General features: G+C 36.3%; 1 protein-coding gene across 5 annotated transcripts in view; it reads right to left on the bottom strand.

The window, feature by feature from the left end:
• The window catches only part of LOC139112005 (lipase 3-like), a 282,652-nt gene that overhangs the window by 30,724 nt on the left and 232,632 nt on the right, over nucleotides 1-19,296 (bottom strand). For 4 of the 5 annotated variants that reach the window (XR_011547310.1, XM_070672739.1, XM_070672737.1 and 1 more), the window contains one exon: nucleotides 1,939-2,081. Coding sequence is in view for 4 of the 5 variants with exons in the window: in XM_070672739.1 (XP_070528840.1) it covers nucleotides 1,939-2,081 (143 nt within the window). In the remaining variant the exon portion in view is untranslated. Of the gene's footprint in view, nucleotides 1-1,910; nucleotides 2,082-19,296 lie in introns of those variants that run through there. The other variant, XM_070672740.1, reaches the window with a different exon arrangement.

Here is a 19,296-nt window from a genome sequence, read left to right as displayed (position 1 = left end):
CTAGATAGAATTCGAAAGCGTTTTTATTGGGTTTCTTGTAAACAAGATGTAGAAGATTGGTGTCGTTCGTGTTCGGTTTGTTGTTCAAAGAAGGGACCTTCCGGCAAAGGAAAATCTCCTTTGCAAATTTACAATGTTGGATCTCCGTTTCAGAGATTACAGATGGACGTTCTTGGTCCTTTTCCTATATCTTCTTCTGGAAATAGGTTTCTTTTGGTCATTGTTGATTGTTTTTCTAAATGGGTGGAAGCATTTCCGGTGAGGAATATTAAGGCAAGAACGGTAGCTGAGGTTTTTGTTAGAGAAATTATTTCAAGATTTGGAGTTCCTGAGGAAATACATACGAATCAGGGACGAAATTTTGAGTCCGGTCTTTTGAAAGAGTTGTTGAATCTTTTGGGAATTAGGAAAACTAGGACTACTGCTTTACATCCACAATCGGATGGGCAGGTGGAGCGACAGCATCGTACAGTTTTGGAATATCTTTCAAAATTTGTTTCAGAAAATCAAAAAGATTGGGATCGTTGGATTTCAATGTTTTTGTTAGCTTATAGGTCTTCGACGCATGAGGTTACTGAGGTTTCTCCGGCGGAGCTTTGTTTTGGCAGGGATTTAAGGTTACCGTTAGATTTGACGCGGGGAATGCCTCCTCAATCTTCTCAGTTTTCAGCTTCTCGAGGAGAGTTTGTTAGAGGTTTAAAACAAAGGCTTGATGAAATCCATTCTCAAGTCAGGAGGAAAATGGCGGTTAAGTCCTCTCGTGTAAAGGCATTTTATAACAAGAATGTTAGGGATATTTTATTCCGAGAGGGACAGAAGGTTTGGTTTTTTAATCCTTGTAGAGTTAGAGGTAAGGCTCCTAAATTACAAAGTAATTGGGAAGGACCTTACTTGATTTTGAAGAAGTTAGGGGAGGTGGTATTCTGTATTCAGAAGTCGCCTAAGCATAGGAAGAAAGTCGTTCATGCGGATAGGTTGGCTCCGTATTTTGAAAGGAAAAATTAAATGGATTTTGGGGGCCGTGTTTGTTTTTTTTTGGAAAATTGATTTTTTAGATACTGCTTTTCTTCTTTTACTCTTTTGAGGAGGAGTTTAACTAGACGGAGAGGAAAGAGAACTTTCTTCAGGAGAGACGTGTTCCGCCCCATTTCGAGATGAAGGAAGACTTTTCGTTAAGAAGACTGTTCTTCCCATGGTTTTTGATCTGTGGTTTTCCATGGGACGAAGGGCTAATGCCAGAACAGAAACTTGGGGAGACCTTGAGTCGGAGGGTCCACAGAAAGTTATGCCCCCCCCCCCTTGTTTGAAGATTTTAATTTCGAGAAGAGGAGCAGCGGAATCGAGCTGAAAACCAAGGACGGAAGCATCTTCGCGCTGAGGAAGATTCTTCGCGTCGTTTCGTGGTGTTCAAGAACTTGGACAGGAGTCCAAGATGGAACAGGAAGCCACGGAGGCCCCCCCTGATTGTCGGGGCGACAATCTGGAGAAGAGGGGGGGGGGCAGTGTTACGCCCGGTATACGGAGCAGCATGAAGCTGCCGGCTCGCTCCGAGGTTTCGATTCCCCGTTGCCAGGGGAACGAAGACTATTTATTATGGTTAAGAAATGACAGTTCTGCCCGTGTCTCGTATTGGTGCAGACGTTGTATCGTTTGTTTGCTCTTTTATTAAATCGTTCTCGTTCATTTCTATAAAGACGTCTTCCTTTCTTTCGCGGAGTTCAGGCGCCGTGAGTGTGAGTGAGTGAGTGAAAGAGACGCGAACGCGGAGACGTTCGCCGACCCGTTCCCGGCGTGACAATATGAATGTTTATCATTTCACGAACGGTTAAGCGAGAATTGTTGGATAATCTATGCACTTTATTAATATTAAAAAAATTATCAAGAATATATTTTTTAATTAAAAAATAGTTTTACAGATAAAATAGAAAAGATACTTACTGATATTGGAATAACTACATCGTTGGCACCGTAAAATAACATCAAGGGCACAGTAACTTTTTTTAAATCGTACATTTTAGGCGTTGCTTGTCCGTACTGTTTGTAATTACCAATATATCCATAATCATAGGTTTGAAATTTTTCTGCAACAATAATAATTATTATCTGCAACAACAATAATAATTATCAAGAGACGCGATAGCGTCTCGCGTCAACTGTAGGAACAGCGAAATCTACCATGTATTTTTACGCAAGTTATCGAGTTGGAGACTGCTGACATTGACAGATCTTAATAACTGTTGAAGTGATTAAGTTTTAAGTAGGTTCATTAAAAAGCTTGGGGTTAATTTTAACAACAATTGTGTTTTTATTTTTGCTTTAGATGGTCTAGGAGCTGTGTATACGATACCAAGAAACTTAGCAGTAAAACGAACATTCGCTTTTCTCAATATTCAAACAATCGGATCATGTGCTTAATATTGATATTCGCGTTATTTGAGCCTTCCGTGCTCTATCTAACTGGCGAGCAGGATGTCTCCCAGATATATATACTTCTTAAAACTGTTTTCTTCTGCAGCTCCTTTGTTATAACAAGAGAAAGGCCTTTCTTCGATGCTGCACCAATACCTTTTAATACTAACAAAAAGAGTACACGGTTGACTCGTCACCGATTTTGTTCTCCTTTTTTTCTGCCGAATCTATAGAGAAAAAAAGTTGATCTGTGTTCGAGCTTTTCGTCCAATGTGCCTTCTAACAATATTTTATATTATTTAAAATTTAAAGGATCTGTTATAAAGCCTAAAGGAAAGCATACTTTTGATGAATGCTCTTAGCACAGCAGAAGCGGACAGGACTAGTAATGTAGAGTTCCTAGGTTCAAAACCTGGGTTGTCTTTTTTTTTATTATATAAAAATTAATTTGCATATAAAATAAATAAATATTTTGCAAATGCTTATTATTAAATAAATAAAATTATTACATATTATATATTTATACGGAAAAAATGAATAATATTAAATCAATAATAAATCTGTGGCAAAAGCCACTAAATTCAAAACTTCAGACCCCGCGCCGCGACCACCACCGATCGCCCAAATATTAGCGCGAACCCGACCATTCTTTTAAATCACGCGGTCCAACCATCCACTCGCGGCGAGTAGTGCGGACCACCGCCACCGGTAACACGGGCCGACCATCCGCCCGTATCGCGCGCCGCTACAATCCGCCCGGGAGAGGGTTTCTCCTCTCTCGGGCCCACGGGTATATAAACCGTAAGTCGGTACCTTATCCCGAGCTGGAGAGCACTCTAGCAGCAGCTCCACCAGGACTTGGGCGCTTCCAAGCCATCCTCAACTGGGTTCACCCGGTTCTCGATACCGACAACACCGCTGCCTCCGAGACTCGGGCGCTCCCGAGCCTTACCCCGACCTGTACACTGCGCCGAAGACCTACGACCGCGGAACTCTATACGCCCGAACACGGCCTGGACGGCCGACCTGTATACTGCGCCGGAGACCCGCGACTGCGTAGCTCTGTACACCCGATACGGCCTGGACGGCCCGACCTGTACACTGCGCCGGAGACCCGCGACTGCGACACAGTTGTTACGCCCGCAACGGCCTGGTCGGCCCATTTGTACCTAATTCACGCGACTAAACGCGAACTCTTGCTAGACTTGTAAGCCAGTTTGTTCTGTACATCTTTTCTATTATTTCTTAGCGTTTAATAATAAATTAATTTATTTCTTTTAGTTAATCAAGTCCCGGTTTCTCTCTACTTGTACCCCGAATCCCGACGAGCGTTTCCCACGGCTAAATTATCGTGTTACAAATTAGATTTATACGTTAATAATTAAAATATAAAATAAAACAAATGTTTTTGTTTATTTTTCACATTGCGCCGAATGATATAAATCATAAAAACATGTGTTACGTCCACGCTCTTTTTAATTTTTTTCTTTCTAGAACATTCTGGTTCTGCTAGATGACTAATAGTCAAGGTAAAGGTCAAATGGTTTATTTTTAAGAAGCTCATTATCTTTGAAACGAAAAATTCGAGAAAAATTAATGAATCAGACAGCCCTACGATAAGCGATGCACACGACACCAATAAAAAAATCCTTCAAATTCGTATAAAAAAACACAAGCATGCCGTTCACTCCACCATTCTAAAAAAGTTTCTCGACATCGGGCGTAATTATACCCGCGAACCGTGCGACAATCCAATGTGTTACCACGACATTCTGACCAAAAGGACGAATTCGCCGATCCGCCAGAAGAACGAATCCATACGTCAAATTAATTAGAAGCACGGGGTCCAAAATTTCAAATCAACACTCAGTAGTAAGTCGAACATTCATTTTTCTCGAGGAATTATTATAATTGTTAAATTTAATATCGCTCAATTATAGTGAGCAGAACGATACCACGCCTTTCCGCGGAATCAGAACATTCTTCCGAGTATAACTATTTGCTAAATGAGTTAAGAAGAAGACTTTTTGTTATAAACGTATCATAATTTTTAGTTTTATTTCTTTTTTATTTTGCAATTTGTAAATGTATTGATCTCAAATTACTTCTATCTATTTCTTTTATTTTTGTATCGCGCAGCATGAACTTGAAAAGAAAAACTTTTTCCCCATTATGATCTGTACCGCGACCTCAACGCTTTCACACACTGTACTATACGTTAGTCTGTCGCATGTAATCTGCTGTAACGGTCTGTTGTATACCGCACGCTCTCGCCTTTAAGTAATTAAATAGTATATATATTTGTCTGTTCGATTAACTGGTGTATTGTTATTTATTCGCATTGCTGTATCATCCGCCTTCTTCACCTCCACTTTCAACATATATAACATCACTTCCTTTGCCATGTGGCGGAAGCATTACATGTAGAGTTTGTTATCATGAGTTAAAATTATACGATTCTTATTGTGCATCTCATGGCCCCTCATACACCCCTCCTCCTGGAGAACCTCCGCATTTCACTTTTACTCCTTATTATTTTCTTTCTTTTGACCTTCCTACTTTTCCTCCAGTTAATGATTGATACCGAAATTTCTTAGATAAGGTCGCAGTCAAATATCCTCAGCCACCTCTACATTCCACTGAATATCAATCTTTTCCTCCACCAACTTTTAAAACTAAATATAATCTATCTGATAACGATCCTGTCATTTTTGTATACCACCCTGAACATCCTATTCCTTTTATGCTTCCTGAGTCTTATCTGTCAAATTTCTACTCTCCTCCAGTCCCATAGCGTTCCATTTTTTCTCTTTTTGCGTACTTTATAACATTATTGTAACCTTTTAATTGTAACTCGTTTAAAAAAATATATATATATATATATATTGTTATTTGTTAAATTTCTCTCGGATTATTTTAACTGTAAGTCGCACCGACCCCATCTCTGATAACAGGTGATTTTTCTATCACCTTATCAAAATAAGCGGCCACCGATCACGCGGCTTAAATAAGGCGTCATATTGTCTCCCGAGACATTGACTCTTATCGTAGCCTTTAGTGTGAACGGTATCTCGAGTACACTATTTATTGTGTATCTCGAGATTTCAAAATCAGTTACTCAGACCTGCCTCATTTTTATCCATCTATTTCCGATTATCAACGGCCTGGACGTAACACATGAAAAACACAAAAATGTTCTATTGTACATAGAGCACATCTTATAAATGCGGACGCATTACAATTACATTTTGTTGAACAAATCTCCTTAAAAAAACAAATTTCATAAACATTAAAAAAAAAATTTCTTTCTGATATTAATTTGGACGCATATTACGCATATTATATCATATTTGAAAATGCATCAGCTGATAATTGCTTATAAATAAAGTTAAATTTTTATAGCATCTTCTCTAGTCGATAATTGCCTATTATATTGTAATACTTCTACAGAATTTTGCAACTTTTCAATAAAATTTGTTATTTGGCAGAAAAAATAAACATCACACGGTTGACAATATGGAGTGCAAGGAAAAGGAATAATTTTTATAGTTGAATTGCAATTACCATCTTTATTAGTAAAAATACTATTGAAATGAGCTGTATCTGTCTGCCCTCCCCATGAATCAAGAATAAGTAAAAATTCTTTTTTCTCGCAATATTCTGCAAGAACATTTTTAACAAAAGAAGTGAAATGTTCTTTTGTCAATTTCCCGGATTTTGATGCCGTGATAAATACATTCTTATTATTTTTTATTAATTGTTCGACAGTAACGGAAATTCGAAAACTGAACTCCTCTTTAGATTCATGCATACAAAGAAATACTTTCGGCAGAAGTTTTCCAGAAGCAGTAATTGCATACTGTGCTATGTGTAATCTTATTAAAGTTACCAAGAAAAACATCTATTACTTTTTGTTCTTTTTCGGCTAATGTTCTATGCACATCAACACAATATTCGCAACCTGTCTGATCTGTGTTAATTACAAAATCAGGATAAAAATTTGTAATTTTTTTTATATCCGCTTCTGGAATTTTTCTGCTTCTATTAATATTGCCGGTAAATCTAATGCATTTTTCGATTTTAAATAACGCGTTACTTTTTGTTGACAAATCGAATGAGATACTTAAAATTTAGCAACCTAAGAATTTGATGCTGTAAAAGAAAATTCTGGTTTTTGATACTGTACAGCAGCTTGAGAAGCCCACTGTTGTATAGTTCTTGTTAAAACAGGTTGCAAATACCGTCGGGCTTCAACAAAACGATCGAAAGTCCATTTATTGATTATATCAAATTTTTCTTTTGTTCCGCTATCTTGCTCAATTTGTTCTTGCCATTTTTTATATCACTTTTGGTTTAAGTGCAGTCCCTCCATGTTTGTGAATGGTTTTCAAGCTCCAATTTAGATGTTCTTTTACCAAATTCAAAAATTTTATTTTTATATCAAGTGATATATAATTACTCTTTGTTTTTTTGGATTTAATAGGTTTAAAATTATCTTCACTATCTTCTGTATTTTCTGTGCTTTGTGATGAACTGATATTTAACGTATCTGGCACTTTTTCTGATTGTGAAGAAGAACTAGAAGGCATCGCATATTTCATCTCATCTTCTGGAACATTCTCGTAAGATAAAAATAATTCCTCTTCTTCTTGAAAATCTCATTCCTTTAAAACTTCTATTACTGCTTTAGCAAATTCTTTTTCTAAAATGGATGCTTTATGTGAGACAGATTTATTCGCGGGTCCTTTTACAATTTGCAGTTTTTCCAAAATTTCAGAACAGACTTTTAAAGCATCTGTAATATCCTGTTATGTGTAAGATTGCATAAAGGCGTATTTGTCTTTCTCCACAATTTTTTCATGTTTTCTGCTTGTAAATAGTTGTTCACTAACAAATTCTGCTTTTCCTTCCATTTTCAATAAGAGGAAAACAAAATCACAAATAATATGTAATTTAAGAATTATATGAACTAAAACTTTTTGTCTGACTACGAGCAGTTACAGAACAAAACTGACGCATCTGCTGACAAGATATGTTAGTAACCTTTGCGAATAAAGCCTTTGTTAATAACAGTGAGTCAGGCTATTCCTTCTCTTCTTTTCACTCGTCATATTTATTATTTTTTAAAATTTGTCGCTTATATTTGGAGATCCCTAAATAAAATAAAAATCCTATCTTTTTTTTCGTATAGTAATAGAAAAAATGTATTTTATAAAATTATTAAATTATTTACAAATATATTCAAATATATATAATTTTACATATTTGATAATAAGCATTTGCAAAATATTTATTTATTTTATATGCAAATTAATTTTTATATAATAAAAAAAAAGGTAACCCAGGTTTTGAACCTAGGAACTCTACATTACTAGTCCTGTCCGCTTCTGCTGTACTAAGAGCATTCATCAAAAGTATGCTTTCCTTTAGGCTTTATAACAGATCCTTTAAATTTTAAATAATATAAAATATTGTTAGAAGGCACATTGGACGAAAAGCTCGAACATAGATCAACTTTTTTTCTCTATAGATTCAGCAGAAACAAGGAGAACAAAATCGGTGACGAGTCAACCGTGTACTCTCTTTGTAAGTACATCTTGAACACTCGGATGAAATGCATGTTTCCCGTAATAACTTGCAGTTATTTTCTCAAATCTTTTCGTCGCGCGCCACGACCCGCTTTCTGCTCGCCGCAGAGAAATTCACGTGCAGTTTAACATACATTCTCGCGTTGTGTTTCTGTATTTAGCAGTACTATTGTTTAATAATTAACTGTGTTCAAAGTGATTAATTAGTGCTTTTTTTTACTCAAAAGTCTCACACTCGCGTATTCAACTATATTTTTAACAAGCTAAAATATATAACAATGCAAAGTTCGAAATATGAAATTTTCGTTGAAGATATGTTGGTCACTTAAATTTTTGTTCTTATTCTTATTATAATCGTCCGGGAAGTGAAGGGGATATGTCTCTTTTTTATTTTCGCTATTGTATTGATTGCGGTTTTCTGTTGTTCGTTATACAGGGTGTTTCTGATCAGTGGACTTTACCGTTGTTGCACCGCAGGGGTGCCGTGGGGTCCGTTCTCTGGATAATGTAAACGGGATCTCGTAGAATAAAGTTGTATCTCGTAAAGTTGCTGTACTTCTTTATTTTTCCCTGTTTTGTTTTACAGCCTTCGACGCCACGCGTATATTCTAATTCGACTCTTAATTGCGACTGACTGCCCGGGCCGCGGCTGCCCCTATATATGCCCTGCTGTTGCTATGTCAAAAATCATAGCAATCAGCAGAATCGCGGGTGGCAACCGCGACTGTCCTCGGACTGTCGTGTCCCGGCCGGAAATGCCGGGTTACCTTGATCGGCGGTATTCTGCTGATCAAGCTAAATGGTCGCGCGCGTGCGACATTCCGGCGTTATTCCCGAGCTTTTGTTGCCAAGGGCTCGGGATATAACACCGTAAATGGTAGATAGAACTAATCGAAACAAGACAAAAAGTCCTTTACCATTTTGAAAAATTCTCAATAGTTTTCGAGAAAAAAATTAAAATATATAAAATATATAGACGTAAGAGCGACAAGGAAGCTGCGCGTAAGTGAGCGCGACAGGCAAATAAGTAGAAATGGCGCTGTCGTCTGTCGCGCTTACTCAATTTGTCACTCCATGATATAATAGTTTACCAACCAGCATAAAGGGCATTTACAATTCTTTTTGATCGATATGTCCAATTCTGACTCGCTTTATTCGCTACGGTAAACTATTTTTATCAAAACTTAAATTTTTGTTTTTTAACAGCTGCAGTTTTTATTTCTTATGCTCTATAAATTTAAAGTACCTGCAAAGATAATGTCGATTTATCCGAAAAACATTGTTTTGTTATTACAAAGAAGTTTTAATTCTCCTTAATATGATTTGGATTCTGTTATTACAGATGATGAAATTATAATTAATACAAATTAATACAGATAATTAATACAGATGAAATTATAGTTAATACTGATGATGAATGAAAAATCTTTTGCAGTTAATTTGGAACATTTAATTAAAGATGCTATAGATGCACAGATATTTGTTAAAAGCATTAATATTTTGAGCTTTAATAAAAAAGTGTATATCCTAAAGCAATTCCTTTTGAAGAGGTTTCTGAAAGTGATTTCGATGGATTAATAAAAGATTACAAGAAAATTGTAAGTGATATTGATATCGAATATAAATCGAGGACTGTACAATTTTGGCGTTCCGGAAAGACAAAAGCTTCGCCTTTAAAGGCAGTTCAGCACAGACTTAGGCACATTTCTAATTTGAAGTCATTGTATAGATGAAAGGCATAAATTAAACAAGGTGGCACAAGAAATAAAAAATTACTACAAATTTCGAAGTATGTTTTGGATCAATTCAAAATTGCCTCTGAAAGATCGCTGTCTATTCATGATATTGATATAAAAAGATGGACTTTACGGGCTAGAGATGAAATCACTTTGTTTCCGACGTTATTCACTGCTTCCACATTTTGGGTACATAATTTTAAAAAGAATCATGAAATTATATCGAGAAAGATAAATAAATTTGTAACAAAAAACAAATATTGTCAAAGGAAAAATCATTACAAGTATCAAGCGAATTTGTTTTTAAAGTAAAATTAAAGATTATGTTGGTGAGTGAAAACAATGTTTGTAATTCCGATCAATCGGGGTTTAATTTAGAAACGCATACAGGTTGCACGCTTGCTTTAAAAGGATCATTGAAAGTCGAATGCTTAGCGCATGTTTGAATACTTTAACGCACAGCTACACTATTCAACCAATCATTTCTGCCAACGGAGATTTAAAGTCCCTTTTATTAATAGTCCTACAAAAGACTAGTGGTAAATTTGGACCAATCGTTGAGAAATCTTTGTATAAAGCAGACAATATTATCGTATTTGCATCAGTATCAAGGGGACTCACATTCAAAAAGTACCCTGATTTGTTATATCTACACGGACTTCTCGTCATATTAAATCCGACATTTTAAATTTATAAAAATGGGCTTCAAATTCGTTATCAGCGATCGCAAAAACTTTTAGTTACCTGATTTTACAACAATTAAAAATAATTCGTAAAATAGTCAAACTAACCTTCAAAATCAATAAGAGTGATTTCTACTCTCCAATCGGCTTTTGCGCCGATATAAAAAAAATACGTGTCTAATAACTTTCTGTTGAGTATACTAAAACTTTATTAAAAAGGTTAACAATATATAATTCACACGTTTACATCTATATCTTAATATAATTGTACATACCCCGTCTGCGGGTTATCGGTTCTGTACTTGTTCACGGTAGCGAGCGTAATAAAAGAACTATGCCGCGTGGCAACTCGCTACTCTCTTACGCATGCGCGACACGTGCACTAACTAATAATGTATTGTTACTTATATGTATATACACAACACCTCCCTTCTAATTAACGTAACATCTTTAAATATTATATGTAATCACATGATGAAAATCTATGAGGTTTGATTTTAATTCGCGTTGACCTACGAACTGCCGATTCTTGATTTTCAATATTTACATTCGTGTCGTTAGTTTCATTGTCTATTACAGATTTATTTATATCTTCATTAATATATTGATCAATTATTTGATCATCGCTATCATACATATAGTCATCACTCTCATCCGTTTCTTCTATATTTGTTCGCCTAACTATCTGATTATAATGTCTTTTGTATGCACGACCATTGGATTGAATCCAGTACATACATGACCCTATCTTAGATTTAATTCAGCCAGTGTGCCATTTTTCTCTTTTATTATTATAAATTCTAAATTGTACGGGTTCGCCTATCTTTAAAGATTGATACTTGTTATCATTGTGTATGCTCATCTTATCATTGTATTGCCGCATTTTTTCATTCACACTGGGTACTATCAAATCTATACGTGTACGTAAATTACGCTTATACATTAATTGTGCGGGACTAGTATTAGTCGCACTGTGCGGTGCACGTCTATAGTACATTAACAGATTAGCTAATTTCATTTGTAAAGTCCCTGGTTCATTCAGTACCTTTTTTAATCCTACTTTTACTGTTTGCACATAACGCTCTGCTTGTCCATTAGAGCTAAGATAGTATGGCGCACTAGTAACATGTTTAATACCGTTTTCTTTGAGAAATTTACTGAATTTCATCGATACTAAACTAGGTCCATTATCGCTGACTATTATAACTGGTATTCCGAATCTCGCGAAACAATCTCGTAAACATTCAATTGTAACAGTACTTGTAATTTTTTTAATCGGATAAACTTCTAGCCATTTACTGTACAAATCAACAATTATTAAAAAATACATTCTTTTTATTGAACCTGCGAAATCTATATGTATCCTGTACCATGGAGTGCTCGGGTACTCCCAAGGATGGATTAATTCTTTTCTTGGATTGTTAATTTCTTTCATACATACACTACAATTTTTAATGATGTTTTTAATATCTTCGTCTAGTTTTTGCCAGTAACAATATGATCTTGCAATCGCGATTATTTTAGTTGTACCTACATGATCCTCATGTAGCTCATTTAATATTTTATTTTTTAATGTTTTAGGAATCACTACTCGAATTCCTTTCATGATACAATTCTGTTGAATAGAGAACTCAGCCTTATTATTCTCTACTCCCTCCCCCTGTAATATAGCCCTATATAATTTTGCTAGTTCAAAATCTTTTTGTGTTTCTCTCGCAATTTCTTTAACTATGACTGACATGACTGACAATTGATTGAGTTCAAATAGCATTGGCTCATCTTTATATTCTAACATTTCTTTCCCTACTGGAAATCTCAAGTAGAAATCAGCGTTAGAGTGATCGTTTGTTTTATTTGGTACATAAATCCAGAGAAAAAAAATTGCATAATGCAACATTCTAGTCGCGCTCATGATCGGTAATGAAGCATTAGGAGCAAATATAGATTTAAGTGGTTTGTGATCAGTTTGAAGTATAAACTTTCTTCCATATAAATAATCAAAAAACTTTTTGACTCCCCAAAATATGCTCATTGCTTTCTTATCGATCTGCTGTTGTAACCCGCCAGCGCACGCTGGTCATTGACCGCCGCGTGCGCTACATTTTTATATACAACTCAGTAGATTGCCAAACCGTTGGAATCTGCTGAGCCTAAGAAGCAGTCTTGTCAGCTTTTCGTCATCGCGCCACTTCCTTCTGCTATTTCGCTGACAAGACCAGAATTAATAATATAAAATGCACATGCTCCGAAGCTCGTGCAAGTCAGTACGAGAGTACGAGCTAGCGACTCGTAACTCTATCTCCGATACACAAAGGAGTAATAAACGCAACACATATATTTAAAAACCAACGATTGTAATATCTCTTTATTACGCCACCATCCACATACACTGTAACGTGTAATATTCGGAGGACGGACCCCGTGCACCGTTCCGGTGCAACACTGCGCATAATTTTTTTCAGTTTTATTTAGTCGTTTGCTTACAAAAGTAATTGGTCTTTCCGTTCCATCAGAAAAACGATGGCTAAGTGTGGCGCCTAGGCCGTACGCGCTCGCATCAGTAGCTAATATAATCGGTTTGCTTGGATCGAAATGACATAAAATTCTTTGACTCGCAATTTCGCTTTTTATCATATGAAAAGCCTTATCACATTTTTTGGACCAGTTGAATTCGATATATTTTCCTTAAACTTTTCCGTAAGTTGATTGTCTTCTTCTAAAGAATAATTGCTCGAATAAGATGATATATTTTTTCTCGGTTTTTAAAAATCTGTAAATTTTAAACATCATATTTAATTTTTTAATTATTTATTCAAAATGATATTTAAACTGTGACAACTTTACCAATTTCATTTTCTTCGTTGACTCTCCTCTCAATGGAAGATTCTCTATCTATTGAAAATGAATATCTGTCATATTTTAATTTTTTCACCTCTGCACAAGCTTCTTTATAATTACCTACAAAACCCAAGCATATTATATGTGTAATCAATAAAAAATTTCAAAATTAATTATTAATTATAGAAAAAACTTACGTGCTCTCTCATAAATTTTGTTTCGGTGTATTGGTCACGATTTGTCGGCAGGTAGACAATTTTTAACTTTCTTATGTAAATTAGATATTTATGATGATTTAAAGGGTCCCACAGGAAATCGACAAGTTCTTCTGTTTAGTTCTTTACATGTAAAAATCCAATTAGTTGGTACTATGTCGACACTGAATTTCTTCTTATCTGCTACCTTGTCGTCCTCGAATAGTACTATTTTGTATAAATAATCCATTTTTCTGAAAAAAAATGAGTATTTAAACATATCGTGCGTGGAAACAGTCCGCGTAAACGGCAACAAATTAACGAAAGAAAAAAACAATACGAATTGTTTCTTGCAGTTTATCGTGTCTCGTTCAATGTCGGATAGAAAGAGAAACGGCTCGCTCTCGATTATTCGACAAAAAATGCTGTTCATGTGTTGAATCCGTGATCTGAGGACGAACATGAGTTCTTTATTTGTTAACATGTAAACAGCACTTTTCGTCGAATAATCAAAAGCGAGCCGCTTCTCTTTATATCCAACATTGAACAAGATGCGATTAATTGCGATAAACAAAATTCGCGACGGTCTTTTTCCTTTCTGCCGAATAATGATGCAGTGCTGCTTGTCGGATATAATTTACTTACTGGCAATCCCTGTTCGTTCTCGGGTGTTCGTCTTCACATCTAGCAACTGCTTTCTTCATCATCTTCTTCGTTAGTTCAGCACTTTTAATTGTGTTAAACCAAAAAATCGCGCACACACGGCCAATAATTCGTACGTTCAGCGACAAAATCATGCACACGCGGCGAATGTAACACGGTAACTAAGAAGGTTCCCAGAGGACTCAAAGTCGTGCACGTCACCAAAACAAAACGTAGCGCCACACATATTCTGTACGGTGTCTTATACTTTACACATAAATAAAATTAATACGCTAATTAGTACGCTTTTTGGCACGACTTTTTTTGGCACAAAATATAAATTTTTAATTTTTTTATAATAACATATTGTTACGCCCGGTGTGAAGAACGGCGCGAAGCTCGCTGTCTTGGAGCGGCGCGAAGTCCGAGTTCGGCGACGTTTGGCATGAAGAGTTTAACGTGAACTTTTCACGAGTTTTGAGTTAGCTGTCACCCGTTGCTAAGGGACGGCTTGTTCAATTTTAAAAGAATTATCAGTCTGGCCCGTGGCTTTGACAGGTGTTGTATGTTGTAAGGTTACAGATTAAATTCGCTCTTTTATAATCTCTGAGTTTCCTTTTCGGCGGGAGTGACGCGAGTGTGTGAGAGTGAGAGAGTGCACTGCAGCGAAGATTGAGTGAGAGAGAGCGTGAAGCCGTTGCCTGAGTTCCGCCGTCGTGCGTAACAATATATACACAATTTTGCACAGGAAACAGAACATTTTTTATAAAACAGCTGTATATGTACATTTCCTTTTCTTACGGATGCTCTTAATATAGGAAGTTGCTAATTTGTATGAAGAAGGAGCATTGTATAAATTTTTGATTTTTTTTATTACTATAATCAAACGTGACCATTTTTTTGTGAGAAAGATTTTTGCCCAGAAAGATTTTTTTCTTTTACAACAATCCACATATGCAAATAGTTTGAATCGTATGGATATGTCAAAAGTGATTTTTTCTTTCTTAATTTAGTGAAACAAATATAAATGGTTTTTTTTACGTCCGGACAGAAAATACATATTGCTAATTTGCAGCAAAGTTTTATTTTTTAATAATACTGTATTACCCGCGGATTTTGTAGTTAAAGTCATTCCTTGATATTTTAGACGTTTAATGACAATAAGTCCTGTTCCATCTGGGCGTAACTGCTTCAATATTTGTAAATTTATTTGCGGATTGGCTCTTTCACAATTTACAAAAAAACTTTTGTGTAAACGCCTGCAAATTTGGGTTAAAGGTTTATTTCCATTACGGAGAAATTTTTTAATTTTACCAAGCGCATTTTTGAATGGAAAAGCGGTATAATTAAAAATTGAGCAATTCATAAGCTTTACATCATCTGCTAAGTGAATGAAATTGTTTACATTTTCAATGAGACTTCTTTCATCATAAAAACGTGACATAAGCAAAACAAATTTTCTCAAGAGATTTCTGGCATTATCATGATCTCTTACAGCTCTTGTTTTCGAACATAATAATCTACATGCTACATGTAAAAAAAAAATGCTTATAATTATTTTTTGATAATGTTACGTCCGAAAGCTGAAAATCGGAAAGCTAACGATGCAACGGGGCAAAATCTTTTATTCGCCGCTAAAAGAAGAGACGGTACCGCTGCGGCAGAGGCGCACGAGCTGTGGTTTCGAGTCGGGGGTCAACGCCTTTAATAGGCGCTATGACACTCCTTTCGAAACGCGTGCGGCCTATGGCCCCTTTTTAATAAAAGAATCTAATCTTATTTATAGGGACAGGGCCGCGCTAGTCTTAAGCAAATAAAAACCAAAGCATGATGGTGTTGAAAGAAATGATATTGGTTTATTCAAGTGGTTTTACAATTTTACGGTAACTATTGCTTAGATAATTGTTACAATTAAATTCATCTTTTGTTTTAAATTATTGCAAGTGTTTGTGAATGTTCGCGGGTGTACAATTTTTCGGTAGATGAGTATCTTTACATGTGGTTCTCTTGATGAATGTGTGAATGACAGTGTGCGTGAGAGTTTCGGCAGGGCGGGGAAAAATGGGAATAATGGGAAGTTCTAGGAAAGAAGGTCGGAGGATGCGTTGACCCGAAATGACAATTGGTTATCTCTGCTCGGTTATAATGAAAACGGTGAGAGCCTGGCCAAAGATAATTTCTTTCCGGCTGCTCGATTGAAAATGAGCATGGCGAGCAAGGAATTGATGGACGAAATTCGGAATTCCTTGCGCTTTGATAACCACACATATGATAGCCACAGCGTGGTAAATGAGATTCGCAATTGTACAATTTTCGGTGGGAGGGATATGGGTAGGTTTCAGAGTCGCAAAAACGGGAAGCTAGTGGATTGTTATCTGGAGGGTAGGAAGTAGAATTTTCTTCAGGGTGAGGAATAATGGTAGGTGGACGGCCTATCGAAGTAGGAAAATCTAAATCGGAGAACGGATGGTATGTTTCAGGCTTGGAAGGAGGTTGGGAATTTGAAGGGAATAAATGCGAATCTATTTCAAATTGAGGATAAATTAGCGTTCTTTCGCTAGATTGAGAGGGTAGGGGAACAGATTCGCATCGGGATGCCGATTGAGTAATATCTGGTGTTGTATAAGTGATGGAATTTGTTGATAGACGCGAAGGGGTTGAATTAAGATGTGCTGATGTCCCGGATGGAGGAGGTCGCAGGATCTCAGCGAGTGGCTGTCGCGTCAGATTCATGGGATACGACACTATAATTTACGGTTTGTTAAACGTTTCGATCTTTATGATCTGATCTTCAACTCACTTCTACTGGTTGCAAGTTGCAGTTTAGCGGTCTTTGTTGCGGCCTCTTCTGGAGTGAGCGGCGTAGGCTTGACAATGGCTTCGTACTTTCGGTTCGAATAGGTTGGTGAGGGCGTCGAGTCCCTGATTCAGACGTTCTGCATGGGCCACTTATTCGTTTGCGAGGAAATCGAGCAGGGTAACGATATGAATACGTTGGATTTTAATTCGGTAGTCGTTTTTGCCCTAAAATCGCGGGCCTTATATAGCAGAAAAGTTGAAGGGTTGTAGTATTGTCTCATCTCTCTATTTCCTGATTATGCTCCAATTCTGAGTCATCCTGCGGAGTTTTTATTACACCGATTGCCTTGAAGCACCTTAGCTGTTGCCAGGCGCGATTATACATATTATTTCCTTTGATGATCGTTGCGAAATGCTCATTGTTTCGGCGCATCTGCCTGTCGTATATCTTAATATTTCTTATTATAGAGTCGGTGTCTCTATTTTATCTAGGTAATAAAATTGAAAACGGAGGTCATAGGGTTCGTATTCTTACTATCCGGGGGGGTTTTTCTAAGTGCCAACGGCTGCGGGAGTCTTTGTCTTGTTTTACGACTTTTCGTTGATTAGTCAAAACCGTACTGCTCGAGGCGATATCATGGTAAGATCAATTTAGGTTTTACGACTGTATTATTGGCCGAAATGAGCTGTACATTTCCGGCTACCGTACGGGTTATCTCACGGGGTATGGGAATAGATTTTTCTTCCCCCCAATTTTTTATTGGTGACGCCTTCGCTTGACTAATCATCTTCGTGCACGTGGACCTCAGCTTCTGGTCAGAGTTATTAAAGCTGTGTTTACTGAGAGAGCGATCATACAAGAAACGGCTCCAGACGTAACAATAATACCGTTTTAAAAATTATTGGTCCTGCATACAACAATATAAATTTGAATTCAGTTGCCTCAAATCTTTCTATTTCTGTTAAGGATTGTGTAGTACGATGAAACTCACAAGGTATTTGCTTTTGTAACTTTAATAAGAAGTCACTTAATAGTTTTTTACCCGTGTGACTCAATCGAGTTTTTAACGTGCCCTTTACTCAATAAAATGTAAATAAATGTAAGTTTTTTTGTAACTCCTAAACACACGAAATGAAACACATAAAATCCAAGACATCTAATAAAGGTGATCTTCTTGTGTGGTGTTCAGAGTTTGTTGCTTCCGGGAGGATTTGTCAGTTCTCTCTTTAGCACATTTATTCACTGGATAGATCAATCGGTTATCAACTCGAATTCCACGCATATCGTACCTTTCACAGGTCCAATATCCCCCATGGTTTTTAATACATTTTAAAAAGGCACGAGCAGAGCGATCACAGATAAAAAGTTTTATTCGTACATTAAACCTTTCACCATTTACAAGTAACCCATCAGCTTGCAATTCATTTATTTCAATTATAAATTTTTCTAGATAGTTGTTAATATTCCTGGGTTTGTGATTACCTGAATAAATAGCTATTGAAAAGGGCTTGTAGGCATTTTTTTCGCAAGAAACTTGGCACAGAATTGGCCAAAATTGTTTTGAACTTGATTTAAATAATTGAACTCCATCAACATTTTTTAATAAGTGAATGATGTGATCTTCATAAAAAAGAGGATTTACAACTCTTTTTAAATGCTTTGATATACCAAAGTACGCAAAATCACTACCATCCTGTTCATTAACTTTAATAAAATATTGTGCTTGAGTCGTTTGTAAAAACGTTTTTACAGTTTTTGGCAAATCAGGAAGCAATCTCTTGCAAAGTATTTGAAGTAATTCGTCTAACCGTGTGTGAGAAATTGTTGGGTTTCCTCTTAATGCCCAATATCTCAACTGTTCTATTTCATCATTTTCAAACATATCATCTTCCAGCTCTTCAATGTCTTCTTCTAACACACTCGCTACTCGTAATTCATTTTTATCATTATTTTCTTCTACGAATAAATGATCAGTTTCTTCATCAGAAGATAATAATTCCGAGTTGTTACTATTGTTGAGTGAGAAGCTCTTTTACTAGTGCAATCATTCAACTTTTTATCTTCAATAATCGAATCAGTACTAATATCACCTTATTAGGGAGTTAAGTTTACCGTGAAGTTTGGTTCACTGGATATAAATCCACTACAATTAGCATTAGATCCTGGTATACACTCTTCGTTATTCATATAAACTGAGTTCTCATCATCAAAGTCATTGTAGTCAACATTACTAAATATAGTTTCAGCAGCTTGCGGTTCGTTCAACCGTCTTCTTTTTCGATAAAGTCTCACCCGTTAACGACCAAGTACTTTCTTTCGATATTCACGTAAATCACTCATACTTTTTATTTCTTCTTTTTCTTCTATTTGTAATGGCACCCGTTTCACCGTAGGATATGTTATGGC

Source organism: Cardiocondyla obscurior, linkage group LG26, assembly GCF_019399895.1.
Source record: "Cardiocondyla obscurior isolate alpha-2009 linkage group LG26, Cobs3.1, whole genome shotgun sequence".
NCBI lineage: Eukaryota > Metazoa > Arthropoda > Insecta > Hymenoptera > Formicidae > Cardiocondyla > Cardiocondyla obscurior.
The sequence above is the reverse complement of the archived record's forward strand: the minus strand, read 5'-3'. Positions and strand labels throughout refer to the sequence as shown.